The 27,514-nt window shown below is 33.4% G+C and overlaps 4 protein-coding genes across 5 annotated transcripts; 2 read left to right on the top strand and 2 right to left on the bottom strand.

Annotated features, from left to right (window-relative positions):
- Window positions 1-108: 108 nt before the first annotated feature.
- LOC130449300 (carboxylesterase 1D-like) lies at window positions 109-20,459 on the top strand. Of its 2 annotated transcripts, XM_056787029.1 has the most exons (11): window positions 109-401; window positions 3,950-4,096; window positions 5,527-5,646; window positions 7,026-7,182; window positions 11,753-11,938; window positions 14,228-14,424; window positions 14,868-15,042; window positions 16,160-16,329; window positions 19,589-19,718; window positions 19,782-19,902; window positions 20,051-20,459. In XM_056787029.1, exons 1-11 carry the CDS (start codon window positions 330-332, stop codon window positions 20,214-20,216), a joined length of 1,641 nt encoding a protein of 546 aa, XP_056643007.1. In that variant the 5' UTR covers window positions 109-329; the 3' UTR covers window positions 20,217-20,459. The 2 variants fall into 2 exon arrangements, with proteins under 2 accessions (XP_056643007.1, XP_056643008.1); XM_056787030.1 differs by lacking the exon at window positions 11,753-11,938 and having other exon boundaries at window positions 264-401; window positions 20,051-20,233.
- LOC130449302 (proteasome subunit alpha type-6-like) lies at window positions 20,344-22,192 on the bottom strand. The gene is made up of 2 exons (XM_056787033.1): window positions 21,453-22,192; window positions 20,344-20,847 (listed from the first exon to the last, which is right to left on the bottom strand). Exons 1-2 carry the CDS (start codon window positions 21,853-21,855, stop codon window positions 20,510-20,512), a joined length of 741 nt encoding a protein of 246 aa, XP_056643011.1. The 5' UTR covers window positions 21,856-22,192; the 3' UTR covers window positions 20,344-20,509.
- Window positions 22,193-22,595: 403 nt separating this feature from the next.
- Window positions 22,596-26,072, top strand: LOC130449301 (WD repeat domain phosphoinositide-interacting protein 4-like). The gene is made up of 8 exons (XM_056787031.1): window positions 22,596-22,824; window positions 22,883-22,957; window positions 23,010-23,202; window positions 23,422-23,602; window positions 23,660-23,868; window positions 24,969-25,070; window positions 25,434-25,549; window positions 25,801-26,072. Exons 1-8 carry the CDS (start codon window positions 22,776-22,778, stop codon window positions 25,917-25,919), a joined length of 1,044 nt encoding a protein of 347 aa, XP_056643009.1. The 5' UTR covers window positions 22,596-22,775; the 3' UTR covers window positions 25,920-26,072.
- Window positions 26,073-26,635: 563 nt separating this feature from the next.
- LOC130449298 (small integral membrane protein 20) lies at window positions 26,636-27,422 on the bottom strand. The gene is made up of 3 exons (XM_056787028.1): window positions 27,196-27,422; window positions 27,079-27,135; window positions 26,636-26,910 (listed from the first exon to the last, which is right to left on the bottom strand). Exons 1-3 carry the CDS (start codon window positions 27,308-27,310, stop codon window positions 26,861-26,863), a joined length of 222 nt encoding a protein of 73 aa, XP_056643006.1. The 5' UTR covers window positions 27,311-27,422; the 3' UTR covers window positions 26,636-26,860.
- Window positions 27,423-27,514: the final 92 nt, after the last annotated feature.

Genomic DNA, 27,514 nt, shown 5'->3' with positions numbered 1-27,514 from the left:
CTAATTTAGTCAACTTTACATACATGGTCGCTCGCGGTGTGCCTAACTATTCCACTGCGTCATTTAGTTTATAAAACTCGATAAGCAATATAAAATAAGAGTATTTTTATTTTAAAAACTTTTACAACTATTGAAACCACTGTTTGTTGTTTTGATGCCCCTTTTAATTGCCTTGAATTATTATTATCATCAAACGTATACCTACGTATTATTTTTAATATTTGTAAATAAGTTCATTATGTTTAGGTAAGTTAATCATATTCTCTAGATAACTATCCTGAAATGATACAAATGTATACAAAAGGATTTTCGATTTAATCGAACACATAATGGTTTCATATGTAATAATCATTGTTAGTATCGTAGTTTTTAATTGTCTGCATCAAGAAGTTACTTTAAAGGTATGTATAATTTGTATATTTTAACAAAAATATAATAAAAACATTTTTTTCGGTTTACGTTTTATTCAAAATATCAAATTACGTAACCACAAAAATATTACAATTATTTCAACTTTGGCTGTTTATATTCGTGGGGAGTGCAGGAGTCCGACAATTTTTATTATTGCTTAAGATTATGAAAAGTGTCAGAGGGTTTGTTCCAGATTATCACCAATAACCACTGATTTATTACATTTTTCAAAATGACTTCTTACTATACGAGGTGTGATCAAATAATACTATAAATTAATCTTGAACGACATTTCAACATTCTTTTGCTCACAAAATGTTAAAATCTGTATATTGTAACCTAAAAGGTCACATTTTGGGCTCCGACTAAGCTCATCATGTTAATGTTCGTTGAAAGATTTTGATGTGGAATATTTACAGACATTTTGTATGCTTCCAAGTACCACTCAGTTTTTTAATCTAAACTGAGGAAAGTATAGAAATAGGTTGAGGAATCTTTAGGAATACTTAGGAATAAAATACAATGATTTATATTTGAAATTATAAAAATAAAAACAGGTTAAAAAAAGTTACCCGCAAAACTTCGTTTACAAGAAATAATGAAATAAATTTTACAAAAAAATTGATAAGAGTTAATCTGACCTTTAACAACACATGAGACTCCCTACTTGTCAGGAGAATAGAAACAGGACCACACCCGTGGAATGCTGTCAGGAACCGAAGAAGTTCATTCAGTCAATCGTCCCGGACTAGGTAGTTCTAAGAGTCAAAGTTTGACGTTAAACCCCAATAAAGGTCCTATGTCCAAAACTAGGTCCCTTCCTTTTTAACGAAAGGAACTTTATCTACTTCTTGGATGTCAATTAACAAATTAATATTCCAGAATTTTTGAAATCGGCGAAAGGCTCTTTTAGGCCGGCTAAATCAAAAATCTGTGAAGAAATTGATCTTAACGCTACCACGGTCGCTGATCAGAAGGAACAAGGTAACTACCTTTCCAATCGTCAAATTCTCAGTAGGAAATATCAAGACTTCCGCAAATATAGAATTTGGAGCCAAATTTAAAAATTTATAATCAAATCCATAATGAGAAGTTCCACATCGGTTGACAGTCAAAAGGAAAATATTAATGAAGTTAGCAGCAGACTTCTTGAGCAAAATCGGGTCACACGTCATGACGACAATCTAGCCAGGTGCAACAATAGCTCAATTTCAAAAACACCAGCAACAAATTCACTCATCAAATCAACTTTTCAACGGACTGAACAGACTGCACGAATAACTCAATTCGTGAACAGTTAATTAGATGTGGCTCTAACCTTCTAACTGCTTGCCTCCTTTAGACCAAGACTTAACCTCAAAAGAAAATAAACCAAACATTCAATTTGTTTATATAAAAATAGTTCAACAAAAGGACTAAATAAACTGTGCTAAATAACTTAAATTCCAGGAATCCAGTATGTCACCAACAAGTACATACAAAACTACAAAAGAGGTTGAAATATTTCTACTCAAAGATTATATGTCAAAATATTTACAAAAAGAAGTTGGTAGGTTTATATCGTATAATGTTTACAACAACAAAAGTAACGCAAGCAGTGAAAACGTTACAATATGGTTAAAAGGTAGTAACTTTGAAGTTTACGAGGGTGGTTCAAATATAAACCGGAATTTTGCCATAAAATTTTTTATTATGAAGTATTTTATATAGTCTCCGTCACACTCTATATACTTTTTCCACCTCTCTTTAAGCTCTCTTTTCACCATTTGAATTTCTTTCGAATCGCAGCCCGAAAAATGCCTCTTCCAATGATCCAAATAAATAATAGTCGCAAAGCAACAAATCCCAACCCAAATCGTCCAAAGTTTTCATCGTAAGCCGAGCTCTATGCGATCTGTTGTTGTCTTGCAGCAATATCGCAAAACTGACTGGAATATCGTGTATCATATCGTAATTTTTGAGTATAACGAGAAAAATATCCCGGTTTCAATGTAAAATATATAGATCTCCCCCGAAATTACTATTTACGAGGTAATATTCTCCACCGACTCCACCTTTCGCACCGCTAGATAAAGAAAAGCGTTTACAGCAATAAAAGAGATGGTACCGAGTCGTACCGCCGTCTTCATCGTAGCGAGAAGCCAACCAATGCATAAAGTTGTGAGTAGAAGTCACAACCAGAATACGCGCAGGCCCAGCGGATTGGAAAAAGGGATATACCGGTATCTTTCTTAATATTTGGACAAGAACAGGCAGTTTTCGAAGTACCAGCAGCTCGTCCACCACGCAGTCTACAGCGAAGACAAAGCCCGGAGCAGATTTTAAATAAAAGAAATTGTGTTCAACATATTACGGACGCATTAGACAACAAGTGTTACAGAAACTGAGCTCCCCTGCACGTGTTGACCGCGTCTAAACTTGCGCCCGGCCTGATCTGCAGACAGGTTTAACCGTGTTTTTAGGTTACTATAATACTGCACGTTCACAGTGTTCAGTGAGAAAATCCACCGCAATCACTCCCTCCTTTCATGTCCTAAAACACGGTACACAAAACCTTCTCCGCTGACAGCATGATGTAAAGGCTACAAGGTATGCTATTGCGCACCAGCTGGGAAGCAGCCAATGAGAATTCGCTCCCAAAATGAGCCCTCGGGAAGAACATACCTTGTAGCCTTTACATCATGGTTGACAGTGTAACCTTCGCTTTATCCTTCACGCGCCTTTACACTCCAGAATATGATGGTGTACCCTAGTCTCATCTGTGATGAATATTCGGTGCAATACATTTTTACTTTCCTGTTCATACCCCTGCAAAATACTTTCTAGTCAAAATTCATGAGTCTTGGCACCCATCTAGCTAAAATTTTGCGGCATGAGTTATTTGCTTATCCTGTTTACGCTGATGCGAAGTATCCATTCTTCAGCCATATCGCGGACAGTACAGTCGATATCCCAAAATGAGTTTTCCACGGCGCTGACGATCTCATCGGTAAAACTTTGGGGCAACGCGCATATGGCAAATTTGCCACGACCTCGCGGTTATTTTCGATAAATTTTTGGGGATTTAACATTATCTTTGACCAAAAAACTGATACCTAACAGACACTGATACATCCTTCCCGCTCATGGCTATAAGTACTAAAATGCGAGGTTACGCGGTCCCGGTTGTTGTCTAGGTTTTGTAACAGACCAATCTAATATCCATTTGATCCACCCTAGTACAAGTGGTATGAGGAATTTACAAGCAGATAAGAGTCAGTTAATGAATTTAACCTCAAAAACAGATGTCCAAAAATGTCCAAAAAGTGGCAAAACTTGTTAGTTCAAACTGATGATTGGGGTACTCGAACTTTTGCGAAATTATGTAAAGAAACAACTAAAAAAAGGACAGTGGATGGAGAAATACAAGTAATATAATCGGACTATATTATTTTATTCCATTTAGTACTATATATATTTAATTTTATGCAAACTCAATAATTTTATTCAATTTAATAACAAAATAATAATAAATTTTATGTTTTCTCTATATTTTTAGTCGATACGTACTCCAAAAACATTGGTTAAAACATCAAGTGGATGGATTCTTGGGAAAGAGACAAGAACTGTGGATTTGGGAAAACCTTACATTTCATTTTCAGGAATTCCCTATGGAGAACCACCAGTAGGAGATTTGAGATTTAGGGTCAGTAAATTATTTTTCAAGTTAAATCTTGGAATAATAAATACAGTATGAAGTAAAAATATCCTAGCGAAACTGGCTAAAAAACGCATTATATGCAATATTCATTCAAATCTATTGTACAATATTGTGTCTAAACCAATTCAAAGAAATTTCACCTGTATTTGGGTTTGTTTGCGAGCTTGTTTGTCTGTAACTTTTCTTTGTGGCTTATTACTGTTAGTATATCCCACCACATTAATTGCGTTCGTTAGCCGAGAGGGCTAAGACGTCTACCACGGGATTCGCCGGTCGTGGGTTTTTTTTTCGGCAAATTTTCTCTTTACATCGAAACAAATTTTAAAACTGTTGGAGATTTACAATTCGAATGACTAGAACTTTCATTTTTGATAATAAATCAAACAAAAAAACGGAAAATAAATATAGTTTGGAAAACTAGAAATACGATTTTAAAGCACATCAAATTAAATAGTTGAAAATAATTTTTAAAATAAGTTTAAAACAATAATAAATGAAAAAAAAATTAGTGTTATTGTAAAAAAAGCGTGGGGCGCTTAGTTCCATATTTCTCGCACATCGCTCGACGCTTTTTTCACAATAATATCAGTATTATTTGACGTTTCTACCTGTTCTACATTATCAAAATATTACTTGACAAACCCGAGCCATAATCAAGTTTCGCGAACAATGCCTGCGGTAAATCTGACGAATTTCCAAGAACCTTCAAGATCAGAACCCTCTTCCCTCGAGGGCTCTAACCAAACAGTACTACTACCACCAAAGCATTGGTTTTAACCGATGGCGAAGCTTCGGACAAGGCGTGGTTCAAATGCCACAACATCAGTGATGCGGAGAAAAAAGCCAAGGCTGCCGAGAGGGTTTAGGGTTTAACGGCTTCGAATCTTGAAGTTATCTCGACAACCAACTCTCTACCATCTAGGGCTTCCAATCCAAAGGTTCAGGTAAAGCCAGGTAAGAGACAAAGAGCCCCTGGTTCTACGAACAACGAGTTGGCTTCAAAAGTCTTAAAACTGCAACTCGCAGTAGGGCCCGTCGAAAGCTACACGAAATCGAATCTGCAGCGGGGGACAACCCGTTACCGGCTCCAGAAAAAACAGCTGATGGGGGCATCATGAGTCTCCATAAATGTCGAGTAATATTTTGAAAAATAACCGCAACAGGTCAAAACGTTACCTGTCTCTGAAAAAAGGTCTTAGATAAGAAATCTACCTATACATCTGCACATATAAGGTAAGGTTGCGTAATTTTTGTTTTAGTTCGTTGGAAGCTGATTAAATTGACAGTTTCCTTGCTTTAAACATTTTCGTTGCTGCTCCACATTATCACTTAATTTTACAACGAAAAGAGTTAATTTGGTGTTAAGTTACAATAGGCGTACGATGTATTTTCATTGAATAAACTATTTTTTGAAGGCTCCAGTTCCAGTTAAACCTTGGAATGGTATCAAAAATGTGACAGAAAAAGGAAATTCTTGTGTACAGTTAACATTCGGAGACGAAGACTGTTTGAATCTAAATATATATGTTCCGCAGGTAATGAAAACCTAACCTAACCATAAATCTTTGACAATGATTGTTCCAAAATTATCTTTACAAATTCAAAAATTCATAACTTCGAAAATAAACAAGATATTTATATTCTGTCTTTTGCATGTATTACTGCAACTAATAAAGTTTTTTTAGTACACTCCAGCATGCGCACCATTGGTGGCCACAAGCACTTCCAGTCTGTAATCAATTTCAAGCCAGGTACGCTGTAACATATCGCCTGTGATTGTACTAAAAGCTTGTGTAAAGCGGCGTTTCATGTCCGATGTCCGGTAAACAATATCCTTTGAATAACCCTACAAGAAGAAGACGATGGGCTTATGTCCGGAGACCTTAGTGGCCATGGAATTGAGCCATTCCGTCCATTCCATCGGTTGGGAAAAGTTTCGTTGAGGTGTTCCCGAACTGCTGTCAACTAGTGTGGTGGTGCACCATCCTGTTGGAAGTAAACAATCGGCTGTAATTCGTCCAACTGAAGAAAGAACAAAGTTTTCAAGCATATCCATGTACACGCAGCCAGCAACTGTGGTTTCTCTGAAGAAGAAAGGACCAATAATTTTGTTGTCCATAAGTCCACACCACACATTAACCTTTGGGCTGTCTCGTTGAAGCTCGACTACTGCATGTGGGGTTTCAGAACCCCAAATTCGTATTACGAATTTGGGTTGTTGCGGTTTATTGTACCAGACACATGGAACGTGACCTCATCACTGAAACACACCTTTTTCAAGAAATCTTCATCATGGTCAATACGTTGTAACATGTCTACGGCAAATTCCACACGTTTTGGTCGATCTGTTGGTAACGGTGCCTGCAGCAACTGTACCTTATAGGCATCCAGATGCAACTGTTTATGAAGAACCCTGTGGATTGTGGTTGTAGGCATTTGGAGTTGCCTTGAAGCCTGACGAATTGAAGTTTTCGAATTGTGCTGGAATGTTTGCCGTATTCGCTCCACATTTTCTGGACTTGTGCAGGGTCGTCCGGCTCTACTTTCATGCAATACTGATCCGGTACTCATGAAGCTTGTGCGCCATACACGAATGGAGGGTCTGGATGGTGGATCTCTTTGGAATTTTGTCCAAGTTCCGTTGAATCTGTGTATCTGATTTCGTCTCTATCAACCATGACACGCATTGAGCGTTTCTGTTGTGGTGTCTACATCTTCACTTATAACTGTTCACCCAATTGCAAAAAAAACCTTATTTGTTTAAGTAATACATGCAAAAGACAGAATATAAATATCTTGTTTATGTTCGAAGTTATGAATTTTTGAAGTTGTAAAGACAACACCCTCTATAAATATAGCTGCTGATGATTCGATATTTTTGTCCATCAGTTTATATTATTCACAAATATTTTAGTTAGATGAAACCGAAATTGGACGATTACCTGTAATAGTATACATCCATGGCGGATTTTTCATGTGTGGTGACGCTGGATACAAATTACAAGCGCCTGATTATTTCCTCGAAGAAGACGTCATATTCGTTTCGATTAACTACAGAGTAGATATTTTTGGTAATAGTTATCTAGAAATCTAGGTTATAAACAGCTGATAAGTTATGTAACAAAGTCAATATTTTGCCAACAATTATATTTTTATAAAAAATACAAAAATCACTAACACTAAGAAAAAATATTTATTAATGTACAATGAATAGCTACGATTTTCGTGACTTTTTGGCTTCTGGTAGGTACCTTTAAGTCTCTAGCAGTAATATACTAGCATTCCTGGACTTTTTGTCCCTTGATATCGCTTTTTGCTTGATTGTTCGTCATTCACAACACCCAAATTCTCGGAAAAGAATTCCAGATAAGAGTGCAGGATATGTATTTTTAGACAAATTACATCCCAAAACTTTGTAAATTTTAAGCTCATTGATTGAGTCTTTGTAATTTTCCGCTTTATGGTTTCTCAGGAAATTTTGGACAACATTTCTGTCTAATTATTGCCTCGCAGAGTTTGGGAAATTCCTCTCTCAGGTATAAGAATTCACTGCCATCATTAGGCATAGTTTTCACAAACTTTTCCATCAGGTTGAACTTTACATGCAACGGTGGTGAAAGGATATCGTTTGGGTTCACTAAAGGATCATTTTTAACATTCTTCTGCACTGGAGTAAGTGATCCACGCTTGGGCCAATACTTATCTCTGCGGTCCCATTCGAAAATGAAACAACAACATTGAAATCTCCACAAATTTTCCAAATATGTTCACTGTATTTAATTTTTTCAAGAAGGAACTTTATGTTCTAATAAATCTCTTTCATGCCAGAACCATTGGCAACCAGCACTGAAGGACATTTGTTGTATAGCAACACTGCTTTAAAGCTAAATTTCGAGGAGTCAATGAACAATCGCTAGGGACTTGGATCTACAGGAATTTTATTACGTGTAAGCATCATTTCGCTCGGCAGTTTTCGAATGTACAAGTGAAGAAAGAAGTTTTTTGAAAAGTTACTTTTAAGTTTGCGGTTAAGGCTAGTGGCCTTCACAGGCTTATACGTTTGTATTAGAAACTTTTTTTAAAACTACAGCTTCTTATTAAATTGAGAAGTATAGAAACGACAAGTAGTTGTAGAAAAACTATAGAATGAATTTGTTATTTTCTAAATTAGACTTTTGGTAATTATACACTTTCACGGTCACCTGGTTTTTTGGCTCTAGAAAATCGAAAAATGGATGGATTTTAATGATCTTGGTCTCAAAATTTATAAAAAAGATTAGTAGAAATAGCTGGAATGAAAATTTCTCATAGTTTTACTGTTTTAAATCGTAAAAAAAAACGGTTTTACAAAATAATCCTTTACAAAAAATTATCTCATTATCAGATAAAGTTCTTATATATTTTTTTGTATTCTACATAAATTAATAAACAATTTAAAAAAAAATCCAAAAAGAATGATTTTTTCAGTTTTTATAGCTTAAAATGAAATCGATGAAAAACAATCAATTTTCGTGAATAGTTTCGTACTATATTCTTCAATGTTAATAGTTTTTGGACCATTAAAAATCGAAAAATTTTATAATTTTGGTCTCAAAATGTTCCATTTTACGACGAATTTATGAAAAACACGGGGGTAGTGGCTGAATTTGCGGTTTTTAATAGTTTTAAACCTTAAACCTTAAATAGTAGTAAATTAACTTTTTTGAAATCTTTTTTTTTTAAAATATTCATTTTTTTATGTAAATTGCGAAAAAAAATATACGAACTTGATTCTACGACGTCAGAAACAGTTACGAAGTATTATAGGTAGAAAGTCATTTTTTTGCATTTAAAGTCATGAAACTGTGAAAAATATTCATTTTTTTCAATTTTCGTATATTTTTTTATAAATCCGCGAAAAATGGAACATTTTGAGACCAAGATCATTAAAATCCATCCATTTTTCGATTTTCTAGAGCCAAACTAACCTAACCTAACCTAACCAAAAAACCAGGTGACCGCGAAAGTGTATAATTACCATAATTTTTTGCAAAACCGTTTTTTTTACGATTTAAAACAGTAAAACTATGAGAAATTTTCATTCCAGCTATTTCTACTAATTTTTTTTATAAATCCGCCGTAAAATGGAACATTTTGAGACCAAGATCATTAAAATCCATCCATTTTTCGATTTTCTAGAGCCAAAAAACCAGGTGACCGCGAAAGTGTATAATTACCATAATTTTTTGCAAAACCGTTTTTTTTACGATTTAAAACAGTAAAACTATGAGAAATTTTCATTCCAGCTGTTTCTACTAATTTTTTTATAAATTCGCCGTAAAATGGAACATTTTGAGACCAAGATCATTAAAATCCATCCATTTTTCGATTTTCTAGAGCCAAACTAACCTAACCTAACCAAAAAACCAGGTGACCGCGAAAGTGTATAATTACCATAATTTTTTGCAAAACCGTTTTTTTTACGATTTAAAACAGTAAAACTATGAGAAATTTTCATTCCAGCTATTTCTACTAATTTTTTTTATAAATCCGCCGTAAAATGGAACATTTTGAGACCAAGATCATTAAAATCCATCCATTTTTCGATTTTCTAGAGCCAAAAAACCAGGTGACCGCGAAAGTGTATAATTACCATAATTTTTTGCAAAACCGTTTTTTTACGATTTAAAACAGTCAAACTATGAGAAATTTTCATTCCAGCTATTTCTACTAATTTTTTTTATAAATCCGCCGTAAAATGGAACATTTTGAGACCAAGATCATTAAAATCCATCCATTTTTCGATTTTCTAGAGCCAAACTAACCTAACCTAACCTAACCAAAAAACCAGGTGACCGCGAAAGTGTATAATTACCATAATTTTTTGCAAAACCGTTTTTTTTACGATTTAAAACAGTAAAACTATGAGAAATTTTCATTCCAGCTATTTCTACTAATTTTTTTTATAAATCCGCCGTAAAATGGAACATTTTGAGACCAAGATCATTAAAATCCATCCATTTTTCGATTTTCTAGAGCCAAAAAACCAGGTGACCGCGAAAGTGTATAATTACCATAATTTTTTGCAAAACCGTTTTTTTTACGATTTAAAACAGTAAAACTATGAGAAATTTTCATTCCAGCTGTTTCTACTAATTTTTTTATAAATTCGCCGTAAAATGGAACATTTTGAGACCAAGATCATTAAAATCCATCCATTTTTCGATTTTCTAGAGCCAAACTAACCTAACCTAACCAAAAAACCAGGTGACCGCGAAAGTGTATAATTACCATAATTTTTTGCAAAACCGTTTTTTTTACGATTTAAAACAGTAAAACTATGAGAAATTTTCATTCCAGCTATTTCTACTAATTTTTTTTATAAATCCGCCGTAAAATGGAACATTTTGAGACCAAGATCATTAAAATCCATCCATTTTTCGATTTTCTAGAGCCAAAAAACCAGGTGACCGCGAAAGTGTATAATTACCATAATTTTTTGCAAAACCGTTTTTTTACGATTTAAAACAGTCAAACTATGAGAAATTTTCATTCCAGCTATTTCTACTAATTTTTTTTATAAATCCGCCGTAAAATGGAACATTTTGAGACCAAGATCATTAAAATCCATCCATTTTTCGATTTTCTAGAGCCAAACTAACCTAACCTAACCTAACCAAAAAACCAGGTGACCGCGAAAGTGTATAATTACCATAATTTTTTGCAAAACCGTTTTTTTTACGATTTAAAACAGTAAAACTATGAGAAATTTTCATTCCAGCTATTTCTACTAATTTTTTTTATAAATCCGCCGTAAAATGGAACATTTTGAGACCAAGATCATTAAAATCCATCCATTTTTCGATTTTCTAGAGCCAAAAAACCAGGTGACCGCGAAAGTGTATAATTACCATAATTTTTTGCAAAACCGTTTTTTTACGATTTAAAACAGTCAAACTATGAGAAATTTTCATTCCAGCTATTTCTACTAATTTTTTTTATAAATCCGCCGTAAAATGGAACATTTTGAGACCAAGATCATTAAAATCCATCCATTTTTCGATTTTCTAGAGCCAAACTAACCTAACCTAACCTAACCAAAAAACCAGGTGACCGCGAAAGTGTATAATTACCATAATTTTTTGCAAAACCGTTTTTTTTACGATTTAAAACAGTAAAACTATGAGAAATTTTCATTCCAGCTATTTCTACTAATTTTTTTTATAAATCCGCCGTAAAATGGAACATTTTGAGACCAAGATCATTAAAATCCATCCATTTTTCGATTTTCTAGAGCCAAAAAACCAGGTGACCGCGAAAGTGTATAATTACCATAATTTTTTGCAAAACCGTTTTTTTACGATTTAAAACAGTCAAACTATGAGAAATTTTCATTCCAGCTATTTCTACTAATTTTTTTTATAAATCCGCCGTAAAATGGAACATTTTGAGACCAAGATCATTAAAATCCATCCATTTTTCGATTTTCTAGAGCCAAAAAACCAGGTGACCGCGAAAGTGTATAATTACCATAATTTTTAATAAATCAATATTAATTACGTTATTTCTTAGAAAGTTATCCATCTAGTAATAATTCAATATTGTTATTGTCATTCTTAAATTCATTTATTATAAAACAACAAGTGTTTTAAACTGTTTAAGGCTTTTTGTCCACTGAAGATGAGTTAGCTTACGGTAATTGGGGTCTTAAAGATCAAATTCTAGCTCTAGAATGGGTAAAAGAAAATATTGAAAATTTCGGCGGTAACAAATTTAATATAACTCTAATGGGACAAAGTGCTGGTAGTGCGAGTGTACATTACTTGTTACAAACTCCCAAAGCAAAAGGTGAGTAATAAAAGTACAATTTCATCTGACGTGTGAATCATGAAAATCCTCATGTTTGTTCAAAATAAGGTCTCAAAATTTGTTTATTTCTCTAAATATTTACCAAAGATTTTGATACATTAATCATCTGCCCGTTTCTATCTATCTGCTTCATAGTTTATAGTCCACTAGGTTTTTTTAATTAACTTGTAGTGATTTCGCGTTTAAAAATTACGGAAAGTCTGTAACTGATTTTGATTAATTTAAATTACGGGATTGCCACAGCATAATTTTCTTTTTTTAAAACTTAATAAAACATACAAAAGTATCGCAAAGGGACAAATCGTGATATCGAGCAGGCCACTGATTTAGATTCTTGGAAATATTCCCCCAAATAAATAATCGATGACCTTGTAGTATGTGCCATCTTGTTGGAACCAAATGTCCTTTCAAATAAGCGTGGCACATACTTAAATACACTGACACTTCGTTTACCTCATAGAAAAATTGCAGTTGAGGACACACACAAATAGAAATGAGCTTCATCGCTAAAAAAACTAGCGTCTTTAAGAACGAAATCCAGAAGAACTTCACACGCGTTACTCCGAGAATTATAGTCACGTTTTGACAGTTCTTTCGCAATCACCATGTTGTATGGAAGGAAATGTGGGTCTTGATGGGAGACAGATCCGTCGGGAAGTCCAAGGTTACAGTTCTTTGTTTTGTCTCACTTACAATAATTGAATTTCAGAGAACACACAGAACATCCGCTGGAAAAATATCGGCAAACGCACCCTCCCCACTTTTATAACGCGTGATACCGACTGAACTTTCCTTGGACAAAAATTTATAGACATCAACTGACTTAAAAAAAGTTTTGTTCTGTTGCCATCACTGCACTAGCACAAAAGGTTTAAATCTTTTCAGTTTTCACACTATCACACTATTGGTGCAGCAGCTTCGTGGTTGTGAAGCTTCATACTTTCTTGCCAAATGCTGCCATGCTTGTTTTGGAATCTTTGCAGGAGTTCAGTATTGCTTGAGCTTGTACAGCCTCAAAGTTTTATGCCGTATAATTATCCTTACAGCCTCTAAGACTTGATTGTTTATTATTAACTTATTTCTAATTCATAGTGTCTACGTTCCATCGTAGCTTCGCAACTAAGTTCATCTATAACATGCGGTTGTTGGCATATGGAATAATATGATTATTAATAACCAAAGTCATCTTTTTATTGGTAAAAATAACATACAATGGTTTATTTTTATAAAGCTTTTCGTCCAAACATTGACCTGATCTAGCGCTTCATTAATCTCTTGCTAAGTTTTCAATATCGTCTTCATTTCTGACTATTGTAGTTTCTTCTGTTACTCATATATCAAAGATGTCTAGGAGATACAGTAGTGTACCTAGAACACTTCCGTGTGGTACACCAGCTAGTTATTTAAGCTCATGTTCACAAGACTTGGCAAACATTACATACTTAGTTCTGCTGAAATAGTAAATATTTGGTTGGTCTGAAATGAGAAGCTTTGTATCAATATTAAACTGATATGCTTCAGTTTCTTGTGTTTCTTGGAGGTAATGGAGAAAACGAGTTTTTGATCTTGCTGATTTGTTGCTACTTGGCTATTACGAAAGTTGCTACTCAAGTTATGAAATAATCAAATTAAAACTTTCAAATTCAAAATTATTCTCCTCCAGGTGTAGAAAAAAGTTGACCACGCAATTTATTTGTAACTTGCGGAAATAAGATGTTTTGACTGTTCAAAAACTTTGTGTACAATTCAGAATTGACCGTTCTACTTTGCTCTAATGGAACGGTTGTGACATGTCCAATTATTTCGAAAAAACAGGCGATCATTTACATCAGGATTTCTTTACACCAATCGACACCTGCTTTTTTTAGCGATTGTCAAATTATGTGATATCCAACGCGAACAAATCTTTTTAAAAGCCAAATGTTCATGTGGAATTAATGCCTCAATCTCACTGCAACTTTTTGGACCAAGATAAATGTTTCAAATATCTGTAAACAACTCAAATAGCACTCGACAACACGTTCGGAATACGTTCACTATTAAAAATGTCAAATGTCAATGTCAGATTTGACATATTCAGATCACTGCTGCCATATCTCAAAACTTAAGTACCAACCCCGTCGACTCCTTATTTAGTAATCTGCGTTATGAATTTTCAAATGTTTTTATGAACATTTTCAAAATTGGGAAATGTGAATCTCGATCTTTCAACCTCGATAACAAATCAAGTTTCAAAAATGTGATCTTCGATAGATATTTTTGTTGTAGGTCTTTTTCATAGGGCTATAATGCTGAGTGGAACCACTCTGAACAGTTGGTCGTTTACTAGATCTCCAAGAAGTTCGGCTTTCCTTATAGGCAGCCTAGTAAGTGTCGATACAGAAAATTCCACGGCGCTTTTAAAGCAACTTAGAGAAATTGAACCTCACACTTTGAGCATTCTGTCAATGGTTTTAAATATATTGGTAAGAAAATATTTTATTGAAAAGAATCGGCTTTTCCAACTCCGGTTTTAATTAATATCTTTTTATCGAATCAACGAGAAAATTCGGGGTTTGGATTTTCAGAACGAGCATTGGAAATCCTTTAGATTCATATATTTTTTTTTTAATTTTTCCGAATATTTGGTTGCTACCTTGATGGAGCTTATGCCGAGACCCTTTGACTCGGGCACGAAAAACCGACACGGGAGCTTGAGCAGGCAAGGCACACTGAGGCGAGGCGACATCTACCCATGACACCTCGCACTCGGCATATCTCGTGGTGTTTCGCAGAGAATGTACAGCTGCCAAAAGCATCGTGTTATATATTCGTTGACAAGATCTTTACTTATAATACACGAAGAAACGCCACCATAACTTACGTAATGTTTCGGGAGGTCACAGTAAAAAAATAATATTCATTTCAGCTGATATTTATTCATGATTGGAAAGAGGGTTTTCTTTTTTCTCCCTCAAGGGAACCTCCACATGACGGAGCTATAGTACTCGGTTACAATCACGAAAATTTAGAAAATGGAGATTTCAACAATATACCGATATTGATGGGATTTGTTTCACAAGAAGCCATTAACTTTTACCCAGGTAACACATAAAGTTTCATATTCATATGAAGAATACACACCATCACTTTGATTAGATTATAGTCTAGCCACTGGTAATCACCAATATCGATTCACTTTACTTATATTTTCGAAAGTATGGAAACGAATTCCGGTACTGGCCAATACTAATATCGATTCACTTCTTATCATGAAATTCTGCAAGCAAATGAGTAACGTTTATCCTTGACATTAGTTCATGCAAAATTGCAAGAACATAAGTCATAAATCGTATTAATTTGCACGTCTGAACGAGCTTGCGGTCGTGACGGCGGCCAGTGCAGAAACGACAATTCTCGACGCGTTGTACTGAATGTAGAATATGTAAGTTTTTACAAGTAACAGTCGCCTAGCTGCCTATATTGATAGAACTCAAGCCAACATTTTAGTTCTTCACCACCATTTTTTGTCACACCCAACGCAGACCCGTCTCAAGTCTCCCGTGGACCTCTGGTGGTCCATCTGGACCACTTTGAGAATCACGGATCTGAATCAAAACAACGGGATACCCTTTATATTGTCAAATATCAAAAAATATTTATAATCTACGTATAGTTACATGGGAAATACTTATATATGACTATACGTCAACCAGCGGGGATTTTTTATCAGAAACTTCGTTTAGTTTGGTTATAATACAAAATTCATACTTTGCAACTTCGTTTCTATACGACGAATATACCTTTATCATCATCACTTTGGTAACTCGACTACGAGACACGTATAGTACCTTAAAGATCGGCCTCTTTGGCGAGACCTCTTTCCTTTTGTCTCTAAGATGGCGATCTTTGAATGTAGTTTTTGAAGTATACGCTTTCAAAATTGTGACGTGCTTTTCCAAGCATAAAAGTGGTAAAATCTTAGGGTATCGCATTGACAAGAAATGTTTTAATACGATCGAACCAATTAGGTAAGACATGTAACCTCATTGAAGCTTTCCAATTTTCAAACGTCTAACTTATACAAAATAACGCGGTTCATACACACCTCGTAGATATATTTCTACAATAAATATATGTTTCAATAAAGACTCTCTCAAAATAGAATGATTATAAACTAAGAGTTAAACCAATATTACATATATGTTTCATTATTTGTAGCATTCAACGTATTTCGCCCATATCTTCTCCAGTACGACTTATTTAAAGAAAGACTGATACCTGGCAGTATGAACGTGGATTCTTTAAAAAAGAAACAAGTGGCAGATGAAATTAAGCAAAAATGTTTTGGTGACAGCCTCGTTGTTTCCAGTACCACAGATTTGATTCAGGTAATACATAGAAAAACGTTTCTCGATCTGATTCTTAAAGGCAGAGATGCCCAACCGCGGCCTGACTTGGAAAGTTTTGCGGCCCGTGAGATTAAACAAATATAGAGTAGATATTAACTTGAGATTTTCAATCAGCTTGCTTTAAACTATCATTGTTCCAAGTTTCAGAAAAACTAACCGAAGCCTCTACTCTTATTGTACCCTTTGAACAGAACACTTAGACACTTCGGGGGTAGTTTTTACGAGGTTTCGTGTTCATGGAGACTTAATCAGCTCTCTCTTACAGCAAATTGTATTGTTGGGAGGTTTGGGGTTTCGTGTCCTTTCAGATAATCAGCATAATTCAAACTATCAATGTGCCAAGATTCAGATCAAATACCTGAAGCTCCTCCTCCTCCTATGGTACCCTTGGACTTTTCAGGGGTTTCGTGTCCGTTGAGACTTTTAATCAGCTTGCTTCAAACTATCATTGTTCCAAGTTTCAGAAAAAACTAACCGAAGTCTCTCCTCTTATTGTACCCTTTGAAAAGAGCAATTGGACACTTCAGGGGTAGTTTTTACGAGGTTAGGGGTTTTTCAGGTTTAGTGTTCATAGAGACTTTTAATCTGCTCTCTCTTACAGCAAATTGTATTGTTGGGAGGTTTGAGGTTTCGTGCCCATTGAGATAATCGATGCTTCAAGCTATCAATGTGCCAAGATTCAGATCAAATACCTGAAGCTCCTCCTCCTCCTATGGTACCCTTGGACTTTTCAGGGGTTTCGTGTCCGTTGAGACTTTTAATCAGCTTGCTTCAAACTATCAATGTGATAAGATTCAGATCAACTACCTAAAGCCCCTCCTCTTATGGTACCCTTGGACTTTTCAGGGGTATTTTTGGGGGTTTCGTGTCCGTTGAGACTTTTAATCAGCTTGCTTTAAACTATCATTGTTCCAAGTTTCAGAAAAAACTAACCGAAGTCTCTCCTCTTATTGTACCCTTTGAAAAGAGCAATTGGACACTTCAGGGGTAGTTTTTACGAGGTTAGGGGTTTTTCAGGTTTAGTGTTCATAGAGACTTTTAATCTGCTCTCTCTTACAGCAAATTGTATTGTTGGGAGGTTTGAGGTTTCGTGCCCATTGAGATAATCGATGCTTCAAGCTATCAATGTGCCAAGATTCAGATCAAATACCTGAAGCTCCTCCTCCTCCTATGGTACCCTTGGACTTTTCAGGGGTTTCGTGTCCGTTGAGACTTTTAATCAGCTTGCTTCAAACTATCAATGTGACAAGATTCAGATCAACTACCTAAAGCCCCTCCTCTTATGGTACCCTTGGACTTTTCAGGGGTATTTTTGGGGGTTTCGTGTCCGTTGAGACTTTTAATCAGCTTGCTTTAAACTATCATTGTTCCAAGTTTCAGAAAAAACTAACCGAAGTCTCTCCTCTTATTGTACCCTTTGAAAAGAGCAATTGGACACTTCAGGGGTAGTTTTTACGAGGTTAGGGGTTTTTCAGGTTTAGTGTTCATAGAGACTTTTAATCTGCTCTCTCTTACAGCAAATTGTATTGTTGGGAGGTTTGAGGTTTCGTGCCCATTGAGATAATCGATGCTTCAAGCTATCAATGTGCCAAGATTCAGATCAAATACCTGAAGCTCCTCCTCCTCCTCCTATGGTACCCTTGGACTTTTCAGGGGTTTCGTGTCCGTTGAGACTTTTAATCAGCTTGCTTCAAACTATTAATGTGTCAAGTTTCAGGATAACTGGCAAAGCTTCCTTTCTTATGGTACGCTTGGACTTTTCAGGGATAATTTTGGGGGTAAAGGGGAGTTGGGGTTTCGTGATTATTGATAGTTTTATTCAGCTAGCTTTGAACTATCATTGTGCCAAGTTTCAGAACAATTGGACACTTCAGGAGTATTTTTTACGGGGGTAGAGGGTTTTGTGTTCATGGAGACTTTTAATCCGCTCTCTCCAACCATCATTGTGCCAAATTTCAGAACAATTGGACAAAAACAATTCCCTTCCTTCTATGGCAGCTTCGGGGGTAGTTTTGACGGGGGGATTGAAGTTACGAGTCCGTGGAAATTTTTAATCAGTTTACTTCGAACTATCCATGTGCCAAAGTAACAGAAAAAATAGCAAAGTCCCAATTTCCACAAGGATTGAGTGGGGTCCTTTATTAATTTACAAATGCAATTACAATTTTGTGAATAAACGCGAAAAAGGGAAGAAATCTTTATGATGAAGTATATGAAATGAAGCGCACCGAGCTAAGAAGCGAAAGATTAATAAAAATCAAACAATCCTGGTTAGGTTGATAATCTTTGGGTACAGTTTGGATATATTATCTCTAATATCTATCATTTTTATTATAATTCTCTTTTTCATCCAATACATTGAAATTTTCAATGTAAAACAAATATCATCATAGTTAATTTTACATTTCAAATTTCTCCACTAAAGTTAGCGAGACAAACAAGTTTAAGGTTAAATACTGAAAAACTAGAAATTATCGTCTTATAAGACTGAAGGTAAACTGAAACCTAATGACTTGACTTACCTGTTACGTACTAAATTTGCCACCAATAAACCTTCTCCCGCGAAAATTAATTCCAACGGGAATCTTCCTTGACTACTAAACTATACTGAGCCAGTAAGGAATTTGTCCTTTGTCCTTATTTAAGCATTTCTTACATTTAGCAATTTCAATTCTACCAATTTATTGTTGGATACATTTTTCAACAATTTAACATTATTAATATTTATGTCATGATTATGACAATCACCACTCAAATTTGGTATTTTAACCTTGACCCAACAATTGTTGTATTTATAAAGCAATTTAAAACCCACTCTGTTAAATATTCCTTCCAATCCTGTTGTATGAACAGGATTTAAAGGTACAAGAGAAAATTTTTCTTGTTATTGAAAAGGGTGGTTTTACATAGAGATTTTTAATTCTATGACGGTTAATTAACCTATTTACAATTCTTTCATCATAAGCGTTGAGTACAGCTACATCCTTTATAAAGGTCCTTTCCTTATTGTACCTCTCGATGTTAATTGGAAATTAAATTAAATGATGTACCAGTGGTACTGGTTATTAGTTTACCTTCAGTCTCTGAAGACGATAACTTGGTTATCGAAACGCACGTCAGACAGTATAATTGTGAGTGTAAACAGTGTGTTCAGTATGAATATCACCAACGGTTCCAGAAATTTCAACTTTAGAAATGAAGTTATCAAAGTTTGTATACTATGTCAAAACTTTTTCAGTTTATAACCGAAGATCAATTTACTCGACCAATAATGGAATCAGCTCGAATAATGGCAAATTTTACTAGACTCTATTTATACAGATTTTCTTATATGGGCGAAGAAAATGTAACTGACGGTACAGGTATCGGTTAGTATCACATCGCAGCAAACTTTCAAGTTTTTTGCAGACATACTGTATTATTGTTTTTAGGAGTGGGTCATGGGGACGATTTGAATTATTTGTTTTATTACGGTTATACAAATCAATCTACTGGAGATATTTTGACAAGACAAAAATTTGTGAAACTCTGCTCAAATTTTGCCAAAACCTCGTAAGTATCGAAAAATTTCAGATTCAGATATAATCGGTTGTATTGGGATGTCTGGCAGAGGCGTGGATTAGAAAAGTTTACCTACTAGCAAAAATATGAACTGAAGTCGGTAGGTCATTTATATATTACTATGATTTAAAATTTTTAGGTACCCAAACTTAGAAGATGTATCTTGGCCTATATTTACTGAAAATGGTACTTATTTAGATATAGGGAAAAATTTAACACTTCGGAATGATTTAGACAGCTACAGATTCCATTGGTGGAGCTACTTATATAACACATATGGACAGCGGCCGTTCAATACTTATTAAAAACATAGAGAACATCATTAAGTATTAAGCAATTGTGCATAACTATATTTTTCTGTTGGTGAAAGTAGAAAATTTAGATTTTTTGTAAGCGTCTCAAAACACAATTTAAAAATTTTAGGAAGTAAAGTTTAACTCAAAAAAATGGTTTTATTAAATTGCGGAAAAAGATTACATTGTTTTATAGACATCTTCTGTATTGTATTTTTTCAAATTTACTTAATAATAAACGTTATATTTGAAAAAGATTTATTAATTAATATTAACCACTCCATGACATCTATTTACAAGATTACCTAATCCCTTTCAGCAATAGCAGTCAAATGAAAATCAATTTCTTGTTCAGTTAATTTTCTGAACTTCGGTTCGCCTTTAGTTACAACACCAACTTCCACTTCGGTTGGCTTAAAATCAACTGAAAGAACACTTGACAAACAACTTATGGCAAGTTGAATAACTTCATCTTTTTGTAAATCTTGTTTCTTTTTTAGTTTCTTTTCTAAATAGCTGTTGGCCTCAGTTTGTTTGGATCCAACACTAACAGCTCTATATCCACAATAATAACCAGCTGGGTCTGCTTTGTAAACACAAGGGCCCATTTCTTGATCATATCCAATGAGAAGCATGGAACAACCTGATAATATGTAAATTAATTCATCTATTTATACAGCAGAAAACCAATGAAATATTGAAACATTTGAAAATATCAAAAACACCAAAAAAGCTTCATAGACAAAGCAATAGAGAAAATTAGCAGACAAATGATGACAAGATTGACTTGACAAAGAAAAACAACAAATCAAAATGTAATTAAAAAATTCTAGAAGAAAAACTGGAATACAACAAAAATATAGAATAAATATGTATAAAACCTCCTAATCAATGGGAATAACAGTAACTAACAAAAATGAAGAAGGAAGTATAGCTAATTCAAAGAACAAAAATTGAGAAACTGAATTATAGTTAATAGATATAAAGGCCCAAAGAATACTAGAATAATTATAAATGAGATAAACTAAAAATACTTAGACAAATAAAATCAAAATAGACCAAGGAAATATAGGGAACTGGAAAAAAAAATTCTGAAATTGAAAACAAGAAAAAATTACAAAACTAACCATAATCAACTGAAAACTATCAAGAAAACAAATCATAGAAACTAGTTGAAATCCACTTCGTCAGTAAATTTATCGCACTTTGTAAACAGAATAATGAAAATTATAAATGACAAATTCTTACCTAGTGGTCTCATTTCGGCATTTTGGGTATAGACTTGAGATATATCTGAGACTCTTCTACAAAGTGCATCAATTGGCATCTCGTAGCCGTATTTATATTTAAACTGGGCAGCTTCATATCTAGCCCTTTGCACTTGAGATTTGCTGTCCGCAATCATACCAGTCATAACGCAACCTGTGTGCTCAGTAAGTTGAAATAAATGAGTAATGGTACCAGGATCGATTAATTTATCAGGAATTTTTCTTTGGGTCACACATGCTGCAGCGTCAACTCCTCGAACTGCTACTGAAGTTGGACCGGCTTGGTTAATCGCTTTAAAGGCATATTCAACCTGGTAAAGGCGTCCTTCCGGTGAAAAAATTGTTATATGTCGATCAAAACCAGCACTACTTCCTCTAGACATATTTTTTAATTAGAATTCAAATAGAAATGAAATTGAATACAAAACAGATATGTAGAATGAGTTTCAACTTTTAATATTTTGTGGAAACACTGGACACTTCGTTTGTCACTACATGTCAAATTTCTGACAGGCGCTGTTGTTTTTCATTCCTATTCAGAAAAATAATTATCCTATTTATTTAACCAATAATCAAAACGATATATTTAAAGAAATGGATTAGTAAATTTGTAAATTACAGTTTTTGTAATAATCTTTATTTTCTTCCTTTGACTGTAAATTTTAGTTGATCATCACGCCGTACAAAAATATAGAACGTGGCTCTTGTCATTTGTCATTAATCACAAAGTCCTAAACGAAAATTGCAAATTAGTTACCAAAGCCCAATTCATTTAAACATAAGAATAGTATTTTCAGTTTTTTACAACATTGTACAACATTCTTAAAATTCTTTTTCGTCTTATAAAATATATATTAGCTTTGTTCGCAGGTCAAATTACGAATCAGTTTAGGGACTGATCGCATGCACACTTTCAAAATTGTCGTTCGTGGGCGTGTGAGTTATCGACCCGCCAACGACAATTTGAAAGTGAAAGTTTTCAATTTTTCCATTTAAACAAACAAGGAAATATGTTTGCTTTGGAAAATGAAGGTTTTTCTCACATTTTCCAAATATTTTTGGTTACAAATTAATATTTAAAAAAAATCTGACTACCCGCCTATGGCGGACATTTGAATTGTCCATAGCTATCTTCTCGTTGATTCTCTCACTCTAATTGCTTCTTACCATAATATTTTCTTTGTCCTAAAATGTTAAAATCAAAACAATTTTTTGACATTTACTAGTGGTTACATTTCATACAATTCCCATCGATATTTACGTATATTTATTGTTTAGTGCGTTTTAGTTATTTATTTCAAACATGAGTGATGACAGAAAGATATTGAGTGTAAAATTCAATCAAGATCATGGTAACAAGTTAATTTATCAAATTCATTAAATTTTTATGTATTTTTTGAATATTTTTAGAATGCTTCACGTGTTCTATGGAAAGTGGAGTTAGAATTTATAATGTAGAACCTTTAGTAGAAAAAGCACATTTCGGTAATTATTTCTTTTTCAAAAAGCTTCATATTCTACTATTCTATTTTTTTAGATATTGAGACGGTGGGAAGTATTTCTCAGTGTGAAATGTTGTTTCGTACAAATATTCTAGCTATGGTCGCTGGAGGATTGCGTCCAAAATTTTTTGACAATGATCTTAGAATATATGATGACGTTAAGAAAAAATTTGTGCTGGATATTTACTTCCCTTCAGCAATAAAAGCTGTACGGATGACAAATAACAGGTAAGTCCATCACAATTATAAACTTATGAATAATGTAATTTTAAACCATTTTAATTTTTGATGTAGATTTTTAGATCCCATAAAATATATTCATTATTTGCAAAAAATAATCTTTTTTTAAATATCTTAATAAAATCCACGTTTTTATTTGAAAATATAATCATTAAATTATATTTTCTGTAAATAAAACCAAATTTACTTGATTGGTAATTTTTTTAGAATTGTAGTTGCTTGTTTAACACAAATACACGTGTTCTCATTTCCTACTCCAACAGAACGATTATTCACATTAGAAACAAGAGAAAACTTGAGAGGTTTGTGTGAAATTACTCCATTAATATCGGGTGAACAACAGATACTAGTATTTCCAGGACACAAAATAGGAAGTGTCCAGTTAGTTGTGAGTAAAAATAGAATCCTGTTACACCTGTTTTCATAATATTTTATGTACTTTCAGGATTTGTCTTGTAATGAAATTGGGGTATCTAGTGCTCCAGTATGGATTCAAGCTCATAAAAGCGAAATTGGCTGTTTAGCTCTAAATCAACAAGGTACTCTATTAGCAACGGCTTCTCAACAAGGCACCCTCATAAGAGTATGGGATACTATATCTAAACATTTATTGGTTGAACTTAGACGTGGATCTGACCCTGCTACAATTCAATGGTGAGGTCAATTTATTATATGTACTCATATAAATATTGGAAAAGTTTATATACAAGGTGGTCCAGAATGATATACATTTATTTTTAAAGTTCATAGTACATAAACAAATAAGGGTATTTCTTTTTGTTTTTACAGTGAAATACTGGAATAATTTCATGTTTAAATACATTTTTAAACAAAATCAATGAATATATAATATGAATAAACTTCAGTTTCTATTACTAGCGTTGCTGCTCAATTTTTCTACTTGAAATTTTATTTATTTTGATTAAAAAATACTTTTTGCTACTGGATAAAATCTGGAAATTTGTTAGAATGCATATATACAGCTCTGTAAATGAATTAAAACTTTAAATGAAACCTTACGTTTGCCTAACCTAACCTAATCTTGCCTACAATGTTCTGAAATCTTTACAATAATCTGGAAATCTCCTTAATGACTTGGAAGTTTCAAAAATGAACTGTAATTATTCGTGATATATCTCCTAGTACTTTCAAGAGGAGTTTTGTGTATAAATCCAAATAAAGACCAACCAATAGTGTTTTAGTACGATATCTCAACAGTGGTTGGCCTTGAGCTTTATTAATTGTGATATTATCTACTAATTTGAATAAAAATTGTAGTCTTTAAACTTAAAATTGCAGTTCAGAAGGAAACAGTGGTCTTCTGAAGGTAAATACTTCGTATACTCTGTCCGCATTGTTTGCACACTTTATTGTAAATAAGCAATTGACTTTCAAAACCATGACAGATCATTCTTTGTATATCCACACCAATAGAAGATAGATCTAAGCATAAAATAGTTTGGAATCTCCCACAATGATCTTTAAAGCTCTGGAATCTTCTACAATGATCAGGAATTATCTGGAATGATCAAACAGAATCTGGAAAGTTCCACAATAATCTGGAATACCCCACATTGATACCGGGGGTTTAATTTAATGATAGTTTAATGACTTTTAAACTGTATTTAACACACAGTGCAATTTAAAAAACAGAATTAAGCCAGAGTTAAAATTTAAACCACTGTTAACCTTACAGTGTAAGTGACTATAAAGTAATTTGTTTCTAAATTCTAAAAAAATATTATTTGTTTCAGTATAAACTTTAGCAGAGACTCTGAGTATCTATGTTGTTCGAGTGATAAAGGTACAGTGCATATATTTGCTGTCAAGAAAACTACTTTGAATAGAAGGATGAGGTAAGTTACATCATTTTAAATATGTGTGTTCATATTGGTTGCTATTTTCTTGTCAAATATTAGTTTGAATTTTATAAATCTGTTGCTTATTGTTTAGTTACGTTCTCTAGTAGCAGATTTTTAGATCAGGATGTACCACTTGAGCAACTGGTCATTTGTTGGATTAATCTTCAACGGGACGATAAATAAAATAAATGTAAAAAGTGACAATTATCTCAGTTTTCATAATGATTTTGTGTTTTTTTCGTGAATCATCCATTTTTTTTGTATGCTTTTTTGATTTGGCAGAATTTGGTACCATTCTGTTATTTAAAGTTTCCTAAAACTAGTGCCAGCGATGTTGAAATTGTGTCATTTTTACAGTTTAGCTAGTGGTATATTAGGAAAATATGGAGAATCACAATGGGCTTTGACTAATTTTACAGTTCCACCAGAATCTGCATGTATCTGTGCATTTGGTCCTGGTAATACAATATACGGTAAGTTTTGATATTTTAGTTTAATCAAATACAATGTACCGGGTGGGCAACTAAGAACGGTAGTCAGCCATATCTCACAACAGATTATATTACAGCCCCAAGAAACACGTGGGAGTTATTTTCAGAATTTTAGTTCTACCACTACAGAGTATATGAAAATATAAAATTGAAGAAGCAAATTTTTTTAGAATTTACTCAATTAAGTGGCATTTTTATATTATATGTAAATATTTCCATTTTTTTTGTTTCAGCAATTTGTCTAGATGGAACTTTTCACAAATATAAATTCACCGATGAAGGCAATTGTAGCCGGGAAGCTTTTGATATTTTTCTAGATGTAGGCGACGATGACGAAGAAGATTTTATGTAACGATTTTTTTGTAAATAGTGTAAAATATTGTGGTTAAGAATAATATCAGTGATATTAGTTTGCAGGATAATTATCAGTGGATGATGCTGTGTAATACAAATTATTTTTATAATAAATGTATTAAATTTTAAATAAAATATAAACTAATTTGACTACTATTTTTTCAACTAAATATGAAGCCTATGGCAAGTTTCTTTTATTATTAAAAATATAAACAAAAATACTACTCTCTAATAACTAATTCAGTAGTAAAAACATTGATTTTATAGTTAACTACATAGATAAATATATATACAGGGTGTACCATAATAAGCTAAGTTGACTTAAAATTCAATCCTGTAGAGCTAGTTTTACCTATAGATAAAAGTAAAATAACTCTATTGATGTACCATGTATAGGATCTATTTCATGGAAGGGGGGTTGAACGTAGGGCTAACAACCCACCTCGTAAAAACCCAATTGTTACAAATTCTCAACAAAAGAAAGTATGATATTGCTTATCCTAATTTTTTCAAGTGGGTTAGAATGAGAAACGTTAAGAAAACTGCAGTGTACTCGTCCTTTTAAAAAGAAATTAAAAGTATAGAGTGTCATGAAGAAGGTTTTCTATGATAAAGTCAAGATTCTAGTCCAATAATAACTCTTACGTTTGACCAAGTTGAAAGGATTCTAACTGGGCGCAGGATGAAAAATACTTTGTGCTCATACCTTGAAACTTGAATATACTTATATATTTTTTCTTTCAGTTGGTTCTCATTACATAATATTCAAAAAATACAGATTCACCCATGATGGACAAGATTCATTATAGTGAACACCCATTGTAATCACTGTTTTGTAAATGTCCAAATATAGTATATAAAACCAGAATTGCTTAAAAATAAATATATATTATTTTTAATAATACAACTAGACTATATACAATCGAAAAGCACTATTTATTATTGACTAGATTTTTTTCTGTCAAATGGATCACTCCACACTTTCATATCTGTAACCAAAAATATGATTTAATCGCTTTTTCAATATGTGAAGAAATAAGTTGAACTACAATAATGAATAGGTGAGAAGATTATTTTAATCCATTTATAATTTTTGAAACTATGAAATATGAAACATTTATATTCAAATTGAGTTTGAATAACTTAAAATTACTTACTGCCCGGTTGAATGTCTTCTTGTCGTATTCCCTGCCTTGCATTCTCTTGGATTTTTTCTGAAATGAAGAGTGTCGCAGATTAAATATTATTTTATTCATATACTTAGCTAACTCAACTATATTTATCAGGATTGGTCATGGGATCAATTATAATTGGATATATTGCTAGACCTATAGTTCCTACAAGACCACTAATTAAAGCTACATATCGCCACCCTACTAAAAGTGCCATTATTTATTTAAATATTGTATAAATTAAAATTATTTTAGTTTATAGGAATTAAATGAGGTTATGTGTCGAATAGATGACATCTGCTCTTTTTGGGTTCTTGGACTCTACTCCAGTGAACAAGTTATCCAAGTTTTAGATCAACAATTATTTTTTATGATATAACGGAAAGTTATATTATTAATAGTTATGAAAATAACTTTAACA

This window comes from Diorhabda sublineata, chromosome 10, assembly GCF_026230105.1.
Source record: "Diorhabda sublineata isolate icDioSubl1.1 chromosome 10, icDioSubl1.1, whole genome shotgun sequence".
In the NCBI taxonomy this organism is placed as follows: domain Eukaryota; kingdom Metazoa; phylum Arthropoda; class Insecta; order Coleoptera; family Chrysomelidae; genus Diorhabda; species Diorhabda sublineata.
The sequence above is the reverse complement of the archived record's forward strand: the minus strand, read 5'-3'. Positions and strand labels throughout refer to the sequence as shown.